This window comes from Dendrobates tinctorius, unplaced genomic scaffold (genome assembly GCF_039654945.1).
Source record: "Dendrobates tinctorius isolate UK_male_01 unplaced genomic scaffold, ASM3965494v1 ptg000099l, whole genome shotgun sequence".
Classification (NCBI taxonomy): Eukaryota; Metazoa; Chordata; class Amphibia; order Anura; family Dendrobatidae; genus Dendrobates; species Dendrobates tinctorius.
The window spans coordinates 1,245,846-1,261,595 of NW_027361767.1; the positions used below are offsets into that span (position 1 = coordinate 1,245,846).

At 46.3% G+C, this 15,750-nt stretch overlaps 1 protein-coding gene across 6 annotated transcripts in view; it reads left to right on the forward strand.

Moving 5' to 3' along the window:
* CACNA1A (calcium voltage-gated channel subunit alpha1 A) overlaps window positions 1–15,750 on the forward strand; it is a 469,601-nt gene that overhangs the window by 267,032 nt on the left and 186,819 nt on the right. For all 6 annotated transcript variants that reach the window (XM_073587384.1, XM_073587383.1, XM_073587379.1 and 3 more), the window contains exons 19-23: window positions 35–844; window positions 3,461–3,873; window positions 10,223–10,364; window positions 12,405–12,534; window positions 15,007–15,066. In XM_073587384.1, the coding sequence (XP_073443485.1) occupies window positions 35–844; window positions 3,461–3,873; window positions 10,223–10,364; window positions 12,405–12,534; window positions 15,007–15,066 (1,555 nt within the window). The remainder of the gene's footprint in view (window positions 1–34; window positions 845–3,460; window positions 3,874–10,222; window positions 10,365–12,404; window positions 12,535–15,006; window positions 15,067–15,750) is intronic.

Below are 15,750 nucleotides of genomic sequence, written 5' to 3' on the forward strand. Positions count from 1 at the left end.
TATCTGTGTGTCTATCCACCTATCTAACTTGCAGGAAAGAAAAGCAGAAGAACCAGAAGACCAATATGTCTGTTTGGGAGCAACGTACAAGTGAGATGCGTCGACAGAACTTGATGAATAGTCGGGAAGCCCTGTACAGTGAATTGGATCCTGAGGAGCGCTGGAAGATGTCCTTTCTACGTCCAGATGTCAAGACACATTTGGACCGTCCACTTGTTGTGGACCCCCAAGAAAATCGAAACAACAACACCAATAAAAGTCGACCAGGTGAAAGTAAGACACCTATGGAACAACGTTTATCCCACCAGCGAGCAGAAGACTACCTGCGTAAACAAGCACGGTTTCAGGAGCGGGCAGGCCGAGCATATGATATGGGTCAGGAATCAGGTCGTAGACCACGGAGTAAGGAGCAGGACATTAGTCGTGAAAGTCAGGATCTAGGTTTTCAAGAACGGACAGGAGATATGGATGGAGGGGTGCGTCCGCCACAGGATCCACCCAGGAGACATCGGGGTGGGGGAAGTAAGGAAAGCAGAAGTGGTTCACCCCTTCCACGTGGGGATGGAGATCATCGTAGGCATAGACAACATCGCAGAACTGGGGACGATCCTGAGTATTTACCAAGCAGTGGCGGAAGGGGAGGAGCTGGCGGAGGAGAAAGAAGAACACGACACGTGAGGGAGGGGGGGAGAACAAGGGAGGCTGGCGGTGGAGGAGGAGAAGAGAGTGAAGGACCTGATGGTGAAAGGAGAAGGAGGCACCGGCACACTGCACAGTCCACCTATGAAAATGATGTGAAGAGAGATGGAAGAGACGATAGAGAGAGGAGGCATCGAAGAAGAAAGTGAGTACCATGTTATTCTAATAATATGCGTGTACTAATGTATGGTGACATAAGAACTACATTCTAAAATAACATATACTCTAAGGTGTATCTCCCACGGTTAAAAAAAATATGCACATTGAAAACCGCTCCAAAATACTAAAAAGAATGGATAACTGTAGAGACATAATTCTTATTTCTGATCTCCCTGTTAAAAAGGCACCTATACACATAATACTAATGTTTCAGACTCTCTTTAGAAGAGGAAGCAGGCTGGGTGGGGGAGGTTTGCATTCGGCATATCCAATCTTGGACTGCCGATGCTCCTGTTGTTCCTGAAATAAGCCACTGCCAAAGGATTCTGGCAGCAGTTGTCTCATATAGAAAGTAGCAAACCCTTTTAAAGTGTAACGCTGCTGCAGGCGCCCCTGCATTGTGTCCCCTTCCCCCTCCATGTAGTGACTCCAGATTACTCACAGCCCCAGCCTCACTGCGTTGTTTATCGGCGTGTCCCTCCTGCATTCTGTGTGTGTGCGCAGCAGTCTGGCTGCGCGCCTAGTATGCGCATGCCCGCGCTTCTCCATTCTCAGCGTACTGCTGAGAGGCATTTAGCATAAGTAGCACACCTGCAAGATGGCTCCCAGCCAATGGCTGGGAGGCATCTTGTATAAAAGACTTCCTCTCCCCTAGGTAGCAGCCAAAAAATGTAGTGAATCATTAGTTAGTTAGATGTACTGCTAGTGAGGTCCCCTGTCCAGAGCCTGAACTTTATCCCCTGGTCCTGGTGTGACCATTCCTGTGTCTGTTGTCCCCTGGTCCTGGTGTGGCCATTCCTGTGTCTGTAGTCCCTTGGTCCCAGAGAGGCCATTCCTGAACCCTGTCCCCTGATCCCGGAGTTGCCAGTGCTTGATCCCTGTCCCCTGGTCCTAGAGCGGTCAGTGCCTGAACATTGCCCTGATCCATGAGTGACCTCACCCTGATTGTGAATCCTAGACCGGTGGTCTGAACTAAGCCCTAAATTAGTGTCAGCGTACCTGCAGTCAGTAGCTGGAGTACCAGGTTCTGCCCAGGAGTGGTACTTGGCAGCTACCTGCCACATAAGCCTGACCTCACCACTAGAGGCTCCAGTGAATACCAAGGTAGTCGCCGAGTTATTCCCCTTCCTGCTTAGGCCCAGTCCTGTGGCACAGTGGGTCCGCAAATCCGCAACATTAAGCCTCTAAATCATCTGCGCTCTGTTCCCTAATGAAGCATATAAGAGTTTTGCCATATCATTTGTCAGAGCTTAGCACTCTAGAGGCTGCATTTCAATGCACCGAACAGGGCATATGCAGAGTAAAGCCAGCCCATACAAAACAGATAGCAGTGTGACAAACAATCGCTCATCCAACAGCTGTTTCCTCAGACTTCGCCATACGCAGCTTGTCTCTGTGTTCTCCATGAGAGGTCTGCTGCCAGACCTCTCCGATGGTGGCTTATCTCCTGGAGAGCAAAAGGATTGGACTGTCAAAAATTGGATATGTGGAATCCTTCTTTTCCCCAACATTATCTATCGGGGAACTGTCAGAAGACCTAAATGCACCAAAAAACGCACACAAGCGCATGATGCGTTTTTTTCATGCGTTTGTGTGCGCAAAAAACGCGCAGCAAAAAAACGCAAGTGTGAAAGTAGCCTAAGAAGGTTTTATGAGATGAGTTACTCTCCTTCCTGAAAAGCATCCTGTTTTCTAATCTTAAACCTTTTTTCTAGCTCCAAGGTCCCCATATCACTTCCATCACCTAAAAGGTAGATCAAGGGCCAGGGCTATTCTCCTGATTTTTTCTCTCTTCAGAAGCACGCCGCTCCTTAGCCTCCCGGCTTCCTGCTTGCCGTGGGGACGCTATGCTCCTGAATGGCTAACAGTTCGGACCAGCTCGATTGTCGTGCTGCTGGCCTGCGCTGTACGCCCTCCCATGCTACATGTATAAGGGCTGCTTTGACTCTTCAGCATCAGAAGACATGGCCACTTAAGCTAACAGGACCCAGTGGACCGGTCAGCTTTGTAGCATCGCTTGTAAACGAACACTCCTTGCCTGGGAAATCAGCCACCTCTGACAGACTACAGTGGTGGCCTGTATCCTAGAAAATGAGACACAAACAATACCATTAAAAAATCCCTTCGTTCTTGAACAGAAAGGATTTTCAATAATAGGTAAATTGCAAAGTTGCTTCTTTTCACAAGTACTTTGCAATTTTTCACATTTTACGATGATGAGAAAACCCTATAGGTCTGCACATAGTACAGACTGCCATAAATTACCATAGAGAAGAGTCTCCGGTGGCCAGGTCAATGATTTGTGACTGTGTTTTTAATTAAAAGACTTAGTTCTAGTAATACCAAAATAATTAAAATCATATAAATGCTAAATGCACAGATAAATACATCGCAAACTGGATTCTACCACAAAGTAGGAAACGTTGTTCTCCACCGTCGGTTGTGGGTTTGGCATTGACTGTCAGGTCTGGTGCTACTTAGGTCATGCCTTACTAGTAGAGTAGTGTGTGGAAAGAAACATTAGGATAATGACGTTAGGAACCTCAGATATTTTTATGGAGTTGTCCATTCTTGTATAACATTATCATGCTTTTTCTTATAGGGACCCATCAGCCCCTGTTCCCGGTTCAGGCCCAAATCTTTCCACCACCCGTCCAATTCAAGATCGCTCCCGTCAGGAAAACCAAAACCAACAGCCTGAAAATATGGATAACATCCGTAACAATAAGCTGGCAACAACTGAAGCCCCAGCAGTGGGAGGTGGAGGTCTCAACCACAGCCCGGCCAAAATGGGCAATCACACCAACTGTGCAAACAACAATAGTGCTCCTACTATGAATTCTGCCCCTAAAAGGACACCTCTTCCCACTAACTCTGGCCCTCCCCCCATGGGACCTGATTCTGGGCAGACACACAGTAACCCTCCAGAAACCAAGGGGACTAAAGCTACAGAGCAGACCACAGTGGATATACCACCACCTTTCCCCCCACCAGTGGAGAACGCTGTGGGACAGGGTAATGTCTCCCCACTACTTGGGCATCTTTATCTAATGGACTACTTTCTAACAAATCTGTTTTAGTTTCATTATTTTTTATCAAAAATCAGATTGTGTATCAGAAATGTTTATCCTTCACCCCAGCGAAAAACCTGGTGGGGTTATAAAATGCCATTGCAACTAAACCTAGCCACAGGCTGCCCTTCATAATTATGAATGTGCTTGTTTATTTCAGTAGGAAGTGATTAAGTAACCCCACCCTCAAAAAAACATCCACATCCAGTATCTCTTATGTCCACAGAATAATACTCTAAGTGGGAGGAAAAAGCAGGCCTCACTGGCTTTCTTTTAGTGGGTGGAGTAAGCAGGACTCACAGGCTTTCTCTTAGTGGGTGGAGAAAGCAGGACTCACAGGCTTTCTCTTATTGGGTGGAGAAAGCAGAACTCACAGGCTTTCTCTTATTGGGTGGAGAAAGCAGGACTCACAGGCTTTCTCTTATTGGGTGGAGAAAGCAGGACTCACAGGCTTTCTCTTAGTGGGTGGAGAAAGCAGGACTCACAGGCTTTCTCTTATTGGGTGGAGAAAGCAGGACTCACAGGCTTTCTCTTATTGGGTGGAGAAAGCAGGACTCACAGGCTTTCTCTTAGTGGGTGGAGAAAGCAGGACTCACAGGCTTTCTCTTAGTGGGTGGAGAAAGCAGGACTCACAGGCTTTCTCTTAGTGGGTGGAGAAAGCAGGACTCACAGGCTTTCTCTATAGGTGGGCAGGGAAAGCAGGACTCACAGGCTTTCTCTTAGTGGGTGGAGAAAGCAGACCTTATAGGCTTTCTCTTAGTAGGTGGAGAAAGCAGAGTCTCCCAGGCTTTATTTTAGTGGGTGGTGAAAGCAGAAGTCACAGGCTTACTCTGAGTGGGTGGAGAAAGCAGGATGCACAGGCTTTCTCCATAAGTAGGTGGGAAAAGTCAAAACTTATAGACTATCACTATAAGTGGGTGGGAAAATCAGGACTCACAGGCTTTTTCTGAGTGGGTGGGGAAAATCAGGACTCACAGGCTTTTTCTGAGTGGGTGGAGAAACCAGGACTCACAGGCTTTGTTGGAGTGGGTGGAGAAACCAGGACTCACAGGTTTTCTCTAGGAGTTGTTGGGGGAAGTACAACTTACAGGAGGTTTTCTCTGTGCATGTGAAAGGATAGAGAAACTTACAGGTTTTTCTTTGACTGGGTGGGGAAGAATAAATCACAGGAATTCTCAATTAGTGGACGTAGAAGCAGGACTCAAAACCTTGAGTCCTGAATTTGAGAGTCCTCAGTGGATGATACCTTTTAATGGCTAACTGAAAAGATGGTAACACATTGCAAGCTTTCGAGACTACTCAGGTCTCTTCATCAGGCATTGACTAATACAAAATCTGAAGAATCACATATTTATACACAACAAAGCACAGAAAAAATGCAATAGATAAGACAAATGACGCGAAGCAGAACTATCATTGTGGGAGAGGGAGAAACATAAATATTGGACCAGTTCATAGATAAGGAGTCCGGATGTTTTATTGTCCTCTGATTGGGGTCTCCTAATGTATCAGGCCCATAGATCTTAACAGCTCATTTACATATAAAGAAAGAAAAAAAGTAGATTTCTCTGGAATCAGATATCAGATCACAGATATCAAGGTATCATTTGATTCTGCTTTCTATGATCTACATGGCCATATAGACGGCTTACGAGGGTTGATCCTGCTGACAAGTTCCCTTTAAATCCTAAAGCAAGCTGACTGAGAAAATTAAGCATTTTATTGAAGCAAGTCAAAGATAAAGTGGCACAGGGCAGCAGAAATCTCACAAGGGCTGATTATTTGCATAGAAGAATGAAGGTCAGAATATAAGATGAATTGCATTATACCAAGCAAATGTTACCCAAATCAGGTCACTCTCCCAAAATTAGTAACACGGGAGAAGTACGCCACTCAACTAGTCATACTATCTTAAGGTGGGACAGAGCCGCCAATCATCAATTATATCACAGCGGAGCAGTGGGGGGTATACGTAATATAACTAGGACAAGCAGTCAGGTAGATGGAGTTCTGTAGAGCATTTCTCTGTATTTTTTTTCTGCCGAGCTTGAGGTCAAAACTATTATCTCTGCCCAAACTTCACATCCAACAATGGATCCTTGTGTCACAAAGGGTTCAGGCGTTGAAAGTCCAACTGCCTGACGGATCTCTTGACCCTTCCCTGACAGATGATCCTGGGAGGGGGGGAGTTGGGAGGTCTCTATACACATTTGATGGTGGGCCGGACCCAATGAAATGGGCACTTGCAATCAAATTTCTTGTAATATTAATGAAGGCCTTTAGGTTAGTGTCAAACATAGTATTCCATGTGTGTCCAAGTTGACAATCACAGTGGCTGTCACATAGATTATAGAGAAATGTGTGAAAATTGATAACTTATTGGGTATATAAAGTTTATTTGACATTTTTCTATAATTACACAATTATCTGTTTAACAGCTGCCATAAGTGTCAGGTATCTGACACTACCAACAGGCTGTATGTTAATCACTTAAGGCAGTGATGGCGAACCTTTCTGAGACCGAGTGCCCAAACTGCAACCTAAAACCCAATTATTTATGACGAAGTGCCAAATGCCCCATCATGATCTCCTTTTTGTAATAATGTAGAAATTGCCCATTCCACCACCTCCATCATTTCCTCCTCCCCATCACCCCATCATTGCCCTCTCCCCATCACTCCCATCATTGCCCTCTCCCCATCACTCCCATCATTCCCCTCTCCCCATCACTCCCATCATTGGCCCTCTCCCCATCACTCCCATCATTGCCCTCTCCCCATCACTCCCATCATTCCCATCATTGACCCTCTCCCCATCACTCCCATCATTGCCTTCTCCATCACCCCATTCATTCCCATCACTTCCATCATTCCCCTCTCTCCATCACTCCCATCATTCCCCTCTCTCCATCACTCCCATCATTCCCCTCTCTCCATCACTCCCATCATTCCCCTCTCCCCATCACTCCCATCATTCCCCTCTCCCCATCACTCCCATCATTCCCCTCTCCCAATCACTCCCATCATTCCCCTCTCCCAATCACTCCCATCATTGGCCCTCTCCCCATCACTCCCATCATTGGCCCTCTCCCCATCACTGACCCTCTCCGATCACACTCGCACACACCAGCTGCCACACTCAACACACACACCAGCGGCCACACACACACACACACACACTAGTGGCCACACACACACACCAGCGGCCACACTCACCTCTCCGTGCGCCGGCAGATTCCTTCCTCTCACACATTTAGAGGCGCGGCCGGATGACATCATTCAGCTCCGCCGCCGCTGCGCCGCTCAATAAGTGAGAGGAAGGAAGCTGCAGCTCCGAAGCAGTGAGGCGAGGCCGCGTGCCAGCTGAGAGGGTTCTGCGTGCCCTCTCTGGCACGCGTGCCATAGGTTCACCATCACTGACTTAGGGTGTGTTTCACATTTTATCAATGTAGCAGAATTATGATTTCAGCTCTATATTCAGCATTTCCATAGACAATGAATGGAGGGGATCCCTTGTCCTACTGTAAGAGGAGGCCAGGACTGTAATCGTGACCAGAGACACTGAAGCATCTGTGTCCCGACCTTCCCTCACAGAAATCTGTATTCCTCTTGTCATGCCCGAGGCCGTCACATCCGCGGCCACCGCAGCCAATAATTACCCCTTCACTCCGGCACTTCGGCGTCCTGCTGGCCGGGGGTCGCAGCGCGTTCCTCTCGCGCTGTCGGTCCCACGGTCGGCGGCAGTTCTGCGCAGGCGCCTTAGGCCACGGCCGCACGCTCTGCCAGCTTCTTAACTGCGGTGCTGGACCCTGAAGTCTGGCAGCCCCCATCACACTCCCTCACTGACTATATCAGGCCGCCCTCCCTTAGTGGAGGTGCTTGATTATTGTATGTGTACCAGCCTTGTGTACCCATGCTAAGGCCGTCTTTACATGTACATGGTCACTATCATTTGTTAACCCTATCCCTGCTGCTGTCACCCACTGTCCCTGGTTGTTCCTGCCTCTGGGCTACCTGCTCTTGCTCTGCTCCGGGGGTTCCCTGGCTCCTTTTCTGTTGTCTCTATCTCCCTCCTGACCCCGTTCCCTGGTGTCATAGGGGCTCTCCTTCCAGTGTTCCCTGCAGTCGTCCTTGTCTCTGTTTCCCCCTGCCTGTATTCTCTGAGCCTGCTCAGCCTTCCAAGGTTCCTGTCTCCCTGCTACCCTGCCTGCGGATGTCCCGTCAGCCCTATCCTTGTTGACCCACTGCTTCTCTATGAGCCGTCTCTCGTGGTACCAGCTGTCTCGGTATCTGACTCCCCCAGGCCTGCCCCAAACGATCTCTGTATAGGGGTTGGGTCCACCTGGTTCGCTCACCTGGGGGAAGTTCGGTGCCGTGACCCAGAGGGTCCACTTCAGGAAACTCGCCTCTCCTAGGCGCCACACCTCTTCTCAGCGTACCTGCATCTCCAGGTTCAGGTCCCCCTTCCCCCCGGGCACTTCCCAGGCGGCGACGGCCCCTCTTCTTGGCGACCCCCAGTAATGGAGAGACAGTCCAGGATAACTTGAACATCCTCTTTACTCAATACTTCACACGTTACATCCACAGTAGGCACATCATGAAAGTCACTTGTCTCCTCATCTTTCCCTGCTTTGCTGTCGCTTCTGTGTGGCACACGTCTGGACCGGACCGTCTTGGATTGCTCCCCAGTTCCTTCCTGGCATAACCTCGCCATGATGACAATTCCTTCTGCCTGTTTTGCCCCAGACTCAAAATCATCAGCCACCCAGTTTGGTTGCCTCTGGTAAAGCATCCGGCCTGTCTGTACCGTTCCTGTCGAAGCTCAGACTTCCTTCAGTTCCTCAGTCCAACTGACTCCTGCCCTAAAGGTGTCCGCCCAGGCTATGTGTCCCCATATCTTTCTTCTCTTGTACTGGCCCACTGCTATGATGCCCAGTGGCCGTGGACAACGTGGCTGCCAAATCGTTCTGAGTCTATAGCCCTTGCGGACACTTCGGGCACCCTGGCCCCGTCTGACTAAACTTCCCTAAGACTTGCAGCTTACCACCCGGCAGCCCCTCCTATCTTTAACCCCCTATAACCTAGCTACAACCTATCCTAACCGTGCACACTAGAATGCCCCATCTAGTTGTTCCCGCAAGTACTACAGTTACCCTTATCTGTAAGAACTATAATACGAAGGTGCCCCCCCTCTAATGTCCGAAGGGTGCACTTCACTTTCCCTAAACTGTACATGAGCATAGCAAACATTTTTTATTATTATTTATTTATATAGCAACATTAATTCCATGGTGATGTCCATGAGAAGGGGGGGGTTACATACAAAGTTATAGATATTGTTAACAGTAAACAAATTTACAATGACAGACTGGTACAGAGGAGAGTGGACCCTGTCCTTGCGGACTTACATTCTATTATTATTACATTATATTACACTAAAGAAACACAACATAATATACATAGTTCTACAGTGAATGGTAACACATGTATGAATGTGGCAGTACCATAAATGTGAGCGGTAATACATATTGTTATGTAGCAGTACCACAAATATTAACATAGACATAACCAACATTAGCACATGTAAACATCAATACACTGAGAAGAATTAAAGGCAGGGGAGCAAGGCGGTAATTCTATCTCACCCCCTTACACTACTTCACATACACAGCGGACAAGGATCACCTTCCCACCCCATTCTGCAAAAAAGTGGTCAGACACCAACACATTTACAAGTTATCACATATCCTGTGGATAAAAGCTCTTTATAACTAAAATATCCCTTTTAAGAAAATTTCTGGAGTAGGCAGAAGTTTCATCTAGTCTCTGTTCTAGAATGGGATCTTACTCCACGCACAACCTTAATAAACCTCCAAGGTACTAGATATAACTTTCCATGTAATGTGAAAAGCACACATAGGCTTTGGAGGACAGTCCCTTCTCTAGAGAAGTTACCACAAAAAGCTCATTTTATGGCTTCTGGTGCTCATGGCACTCTCCATAAACATGTGTAAAATGGGATAGTCACCCCAGAGCCCACATACTGTCCCCCTTCAGACATAAGTGTACCTAACAGACCCAGTAACAAGCCTTACCTCCATACATATTGCTCCGTAATGGGGAAGCTAGGTTTCTCTGAATATTTCTCAGTACAGCATTATGTAAGCATTGTAGAAATATAATACTAAGGTGAAGTAATTGGTGTGTAATTCACACTGTAAAATGGGTGCTGTGATCTACACTTTTTCTCTCCAGATAACCGCTGAAAGTTTCAATCTTCCTTTCTTCCCATAGTCAACAAGACGGTGGCTGTGTCTCCTCTACCTCAGAAAGAGGATGAGAAGAAAGAGGAGGAAGAAGAGGATGAAGATGAAGGGAAGGGGCCTAAACCGATGCCCCCATACAGCTCCATGTTTATCTTATCCACTACTAATCCGTGAGCACAGATTTTGTAATGGTTAATGTTTGGGATTGGCCCATAGTGGGAAGGGGTAAGGTGAAGGGACAGAGACAGTTTCCTGTCAGTATATCAGATATGGCCCAGAGTGCCAGAGAAGCACACCTAAAGTCTGACCTGTCAGCAGAACTGTGTGATGTGGGTGACCATAACTTGGGTGGAGACCGAGTCAGAGGGTAGCGTGATCCTGAGTAGCGAGAGAGAAGTGACCAAAGAAGTGATCAATTAGAGTGATCAATGAGTGGAACAAGCTGCCACGAGAAGTGGTGAGTTCTCCTTCAATGGAAGTCTTCAAACAGAGGCTGGACAGACATCTGACTGGGATGATTTAGCGAATCCTGCTTTGAGCAGGGGGTTGGACCAGATGGCCCAGGAGGTCCCTTCCAACTCTACGATTCTATGATTCTATGAAAGGCAGGTCCTGGAACAGGACGCCTAGCAGTACAGCCTCGATTTTATAGCTCAGAGCAGTAATGGACTAGGACGGAACAGAGAAAATGAGACGAGGAGAGAGCCCCAGGTGGGAGTTCCAAGGCATCAGAAGCAGAGAAGCTAAGTACTGACAACCTAGTTCCTTTAAAAGGAATAGAGGATGCGGACCCGCGGTTTGAGAATAGGACTCTCACTGGACTGTAGTACTGAGATGGGTTGTGGTGAAGGCAGGTGACCGAGTGAAGACAGAGACCAAGCAAGTTAAGAGAAAGGAACTGAGACAGGGTGTGGAAATGTTCCATATTGTGAAGGAAACGTTCATCAAGCTGTGTACCTGCTATCTTTTGTACATAATCCCCACCAAGTTGTCGTTCAGTGAAAAGTTTATGTTTGACTGGTGATCTCCTTCATTGAAGTCCTCAACATCTGGTCCTGGCCAACCCAAGCCACTGGTAACATGCTGCCTGTAAGGGTGTAGCACCCCCATAGACAAAGTCTACATACCCAGCCAAGACTTCCACTTTCACGTAACATGCTGGTGCGTAAGACACGAATACCTCGCCCATTGCTGCCGCCCCGCGCCACGTTACAAATTTTCTTGTCAAATATTTCCTGATTTTTTTATTTGCGAATTTGTTCTAAGTCAGGAGAATCCAACAGCCGCATGGTGTCCGTAGAGCTTGATCCTCATTGCTGAGAGATTCCACACATGACTCTCTGCTCCTTGTATCAGAAAAGAATGGGATGAACCTGGCACCAGAAAGAGAACTCCGTTTAGATTTTGACTTTTGGGACCCCTCTGCTCCCCTCACACATCTGAATGATGGCTAATATGCGAAAATTGGATTTCAATACTTCTAAATAAACACCTGACATACTCCTATCATAGATGTACAGAATATCCATATGGAATACTGTAATATAGATGAAAAAAAAAAACTAATCAGAAACTGAGCCGGAGTATGACTTGAAAACATGCACCATGTAAAGGCATGTTCACACTGGCCATAGAAACAAGCAAAACCAAAGAAAAGACAATGTGTGCATATACCCTAAAGAAAATAAATACGTAAAAAAGCAACTGCATTAAATAATGAACATATGTTAATTATTTAATGCACTTGTTCTTTTACTTATTTATTTTCATTAGGGTATATGCACACATTGTCTTTTCTTTGGTTTTGCTTTTTACTATAATATAGATGTACATCTTGCTTGGACAGCTTCATATGGGGGTCACCTAAATGTTATGCGGGTTCCTTTACAGGAATTCCCACTTTTTTTGGACATGTGATGTAATGAGTGATGAGCGAGTATACTCGTTGCTTGGGTGTCCTCTGAGTATTTTGGCGTGCTCTGAGATTTCGTTTCTGTCGATGCAGCTGCCTGAATACAGGTGGGGGTTACATGTTTGTTAGGGAATCTCCACATGTATTCAGGCAATCCAGCAGCCACAAATCATGCAGCTGCGTCGACAAAAACTAAATCTCCGAGCACGCCAAAATACTCAAGAAATCCTGAGCAGCGAGTATACTGGCTCATCACTAGATGTAATGTTTCACACCCTGTTTCTTCTCTCTATTTCAGTCTTCGCCGCTTGTGTCACTACATAGTCACCCTGCGATACTTTGAAATGTGCATCCTTCTAGTCATTGCCTTGAGCAGCGTAGCCCTCGCTGCAGAAGACCCTGTGTATCCCGAGGCCACAAGAAACAATGTGGGTGACACCTCCAGAATCGCAGGATCCTCATACCTGTGTGTTGTGTGTGTTATTTATATACATGTGTGTGTATATAAGATCTCTAACCCATTACTGGCTATTATACCCCCAGTCCTACTATAGAAGGACCCCCCCTAGGGACCCTTGAGAGCAAAAGGGAAGAATAGCTAATGCTCGATATACATGATAAATATACATGAGATATACATGAGATAAACATTCAGGCAGCAGATAGGTCTTGTGAATCCCAAAAATCATCAGCCGGCCTTACACATTAGATGGCTGTGGGCTGACCGATGCTTCTGCTGATCATTCGGCCGACAGCCATCTCGGCCGTCTCTCCATACACACGAGTGCTCGCTCGGCTCAGTCTTCTAGAAATCCTGCACAGAGGAACATAAGTTCATCTCCTGGTGATCAGTATCATGTGCAGTTGGCAGTCGTCTAAAGACCCGGTCCCTTGAGCAGTGGGTGGCATTTGCAATCTACAGTACTGTCCTACTGCAGACAGGGCAGAGGGGAGAGGCTCCTGCAGCCAGATGATTTGAAGCCACACACAGGACAGTGAGGAGAAGGGAGGTGTCCCTGATTCCTTTGTAAATGTCTTAATTTTAATTGTAATATGAGACAAAATAAAATGTAAAAAAAAAAATAGCTGATTAATGGAGGAATTTTGGGGGGTATGCTTTTATTTGTTGTCCATTTTCTGCATTTAGCGTTTCTTTGAAGTTTTTAAAGGTAAAAAAAAATTAACTTAAGCATACATGCTAGATGATCCATCTTTTCTTAAAGGGAATCTGTCAACTGTGTTTTTGCTAGGTAATCTGACTGCTGAATGATATAGGGGCAGAGACTCTGATTCCAGCGATTTATTAGTTTACTGGGTGCAGCAGTCGTGATAGTTTTCTCTGCTGCAGATCTAGCAGAGCTCAAAATGCTGAGCTGTGTACAACCCTGACCACACCACTGATTGGCAGCTTTCTATGTACACTATGCATAGGCAGAAAGCTGCTAATCAATGCTGCAAACGTGGTTGGACTAGGAGGCATGAGGGCAGTTGTCTTGTGGTGATAAAAAATTGATTGTATTGAAATAGCAAAATAGCATCACAGCCCAGTAAGTGACACATGGCTGGAATCAGGGTCTCTGCACCTACATCACAGTGCTCTCAGGCTACATAGCAAAAACCTGCTGACAGATTCCCTTTATATGTGTCAGTGGTATGATACAGACTCCGTGAATAGGAGATGTTCCAAGTGCGGACCCCACAAGGCTGGGATACAAGCAGCGTTAATAAAATTTTGAATAAAAATACGGTGATATGATTATGTTAGGATGTTGATTAGTTGAAGTAAGAAAAAAGAAGATCAACAATAGGAAAGTCTACATATGCAAAGGTCATTCACTCGTCTACTGAAGTAACAGAGGATAGGGCATGTTAAAATTCAATAAGCCTGATCCTATATCTTTGGTATCTACTGTAGGACAGTTGAACTGCCCAATAATTGGTGAATCCCTTTAAAGATACTCGGTTCTCTAGTCTGGGGGTAATGGGTGTGGTAACTTGATCTAGGACAGAAATGGAGACCCTTATTTAAATTTTTCTATGGCCCCTTCCTTCCTCTATATTTCTGCTACCTGACAGCTAAAATAGGACTGATGGGTGCGATGTAAGTGACGGGTAGGGCCAGTTAACTTGGGGTAACGGCCCAGGAGAGCTGGCAATAATAGAAAAGTGAAGGATCGCGAAGGGCTATAGTGGGGCCATTTTATCCTCAGCCCCTGGGAACCATCACATCATGTGAGAACTGTTTCTAGTGATTGTGACAGGAGTGGACATATCATTGGTGCAACCTGTGCAGTCGCACTGTGGCCACAGAGGTAAGGGGGCCCATTTCTACCTCTGAAGCAGGTGCAATTTTGCATTTTTAGGAACTCTTGGGCTGCAAAGGGCCCATATATTGTTCTTCCACAGGGGCCCTTTTCTGTCTGTGGATTGCAGTAACATTCATCCATTAGTGCGAATAACTAATTATAGGGGGTGAATATGTGAGATATGGGTGAAACCCCAGCATGCACAGTGTAAATGATGCTCCGCGCAAGAAGAGTTAAGCAGCGCAGGAAGATGGTGCTGCATTGTGGGCCCAGTGTGCGTTGCGCTGACAGCCCGTTAATCACACCCGCCCTCCTGCAGCCATGCTTACTTTGCAGTTCCTCTCTCTTTATACACGGTGGACAGTTCCCGCAGGGGGAAGGGGGTGAACAAGAGAGGAGGAGATGGAGGGAGGAGAGTGCAGGCTGATTGAAATAATGGGAACATTGGTCCCAGTGGGACAAATGAAGCAGAACGTGTGTATAAATAGCACTTTATAGTGGTTGTATATAAAGACATATACTTCATATGACTTGCTCGCTATTTGTACACAGAGCTTTATTTTAATTGCATTTTTTTTTTTTATCTACCCGCAGGTCCTACGTTATTTTGACTATGTCTTCACTGGTGTCTTCACCTTTGAAATGGTTATCAAGGTAGGAGCAAAGGCATTGATGACAGATTATAGTATTGTCAATGGTTATTGTAACTTCGAAAACAAGAAAATAAAGTGTTTCTTACTTCTCAGCCATTTTCTGGCCATTTTGGATGTCTCTTGAGATGCTTAGGAATTTAGAGACATCTGTGGCATTGAAGAAAATGTGCCTAAAAGTTTTGGATCTTCTGCTTCCAGTCTATGAATTAAACAAATCAATGTGTCTAATACCGTTCTGAAATGTTACAAGGTCGATCCTTTTATGCCATAGAAATCCTTGGCCTGATTATGAGGAACATGTCACTCTACGGCAGAGTTCTGATGTCTGTATGTCCACGGTCTGAGAATGGCTGCATGGACTGGGCACAGGTCTTCTGACCCAAGCACAACAGTCCTCGCATCAGACCGAGATATACAGACCACTGAATTCGGCCTATAATTCCCCTTACACATTAGACCAGGGATGTCAAACTCAAACACAGAGAGGGCAAAAATTAAAAACTTGGACAAGTCACGGGCCAACCTGTGAACAGTGTATAATGTTCCCCACGTAGTCCTCCATACAGAATGGGCCCCACATAGTCCTCCAAACAGAATAATGGGCCCCACATAGTCCTCCATACAGAATAATGGGCCCCATAGTCCTCCAAACAGAATAATGGGCCCCACATAGTCCTCCATACAG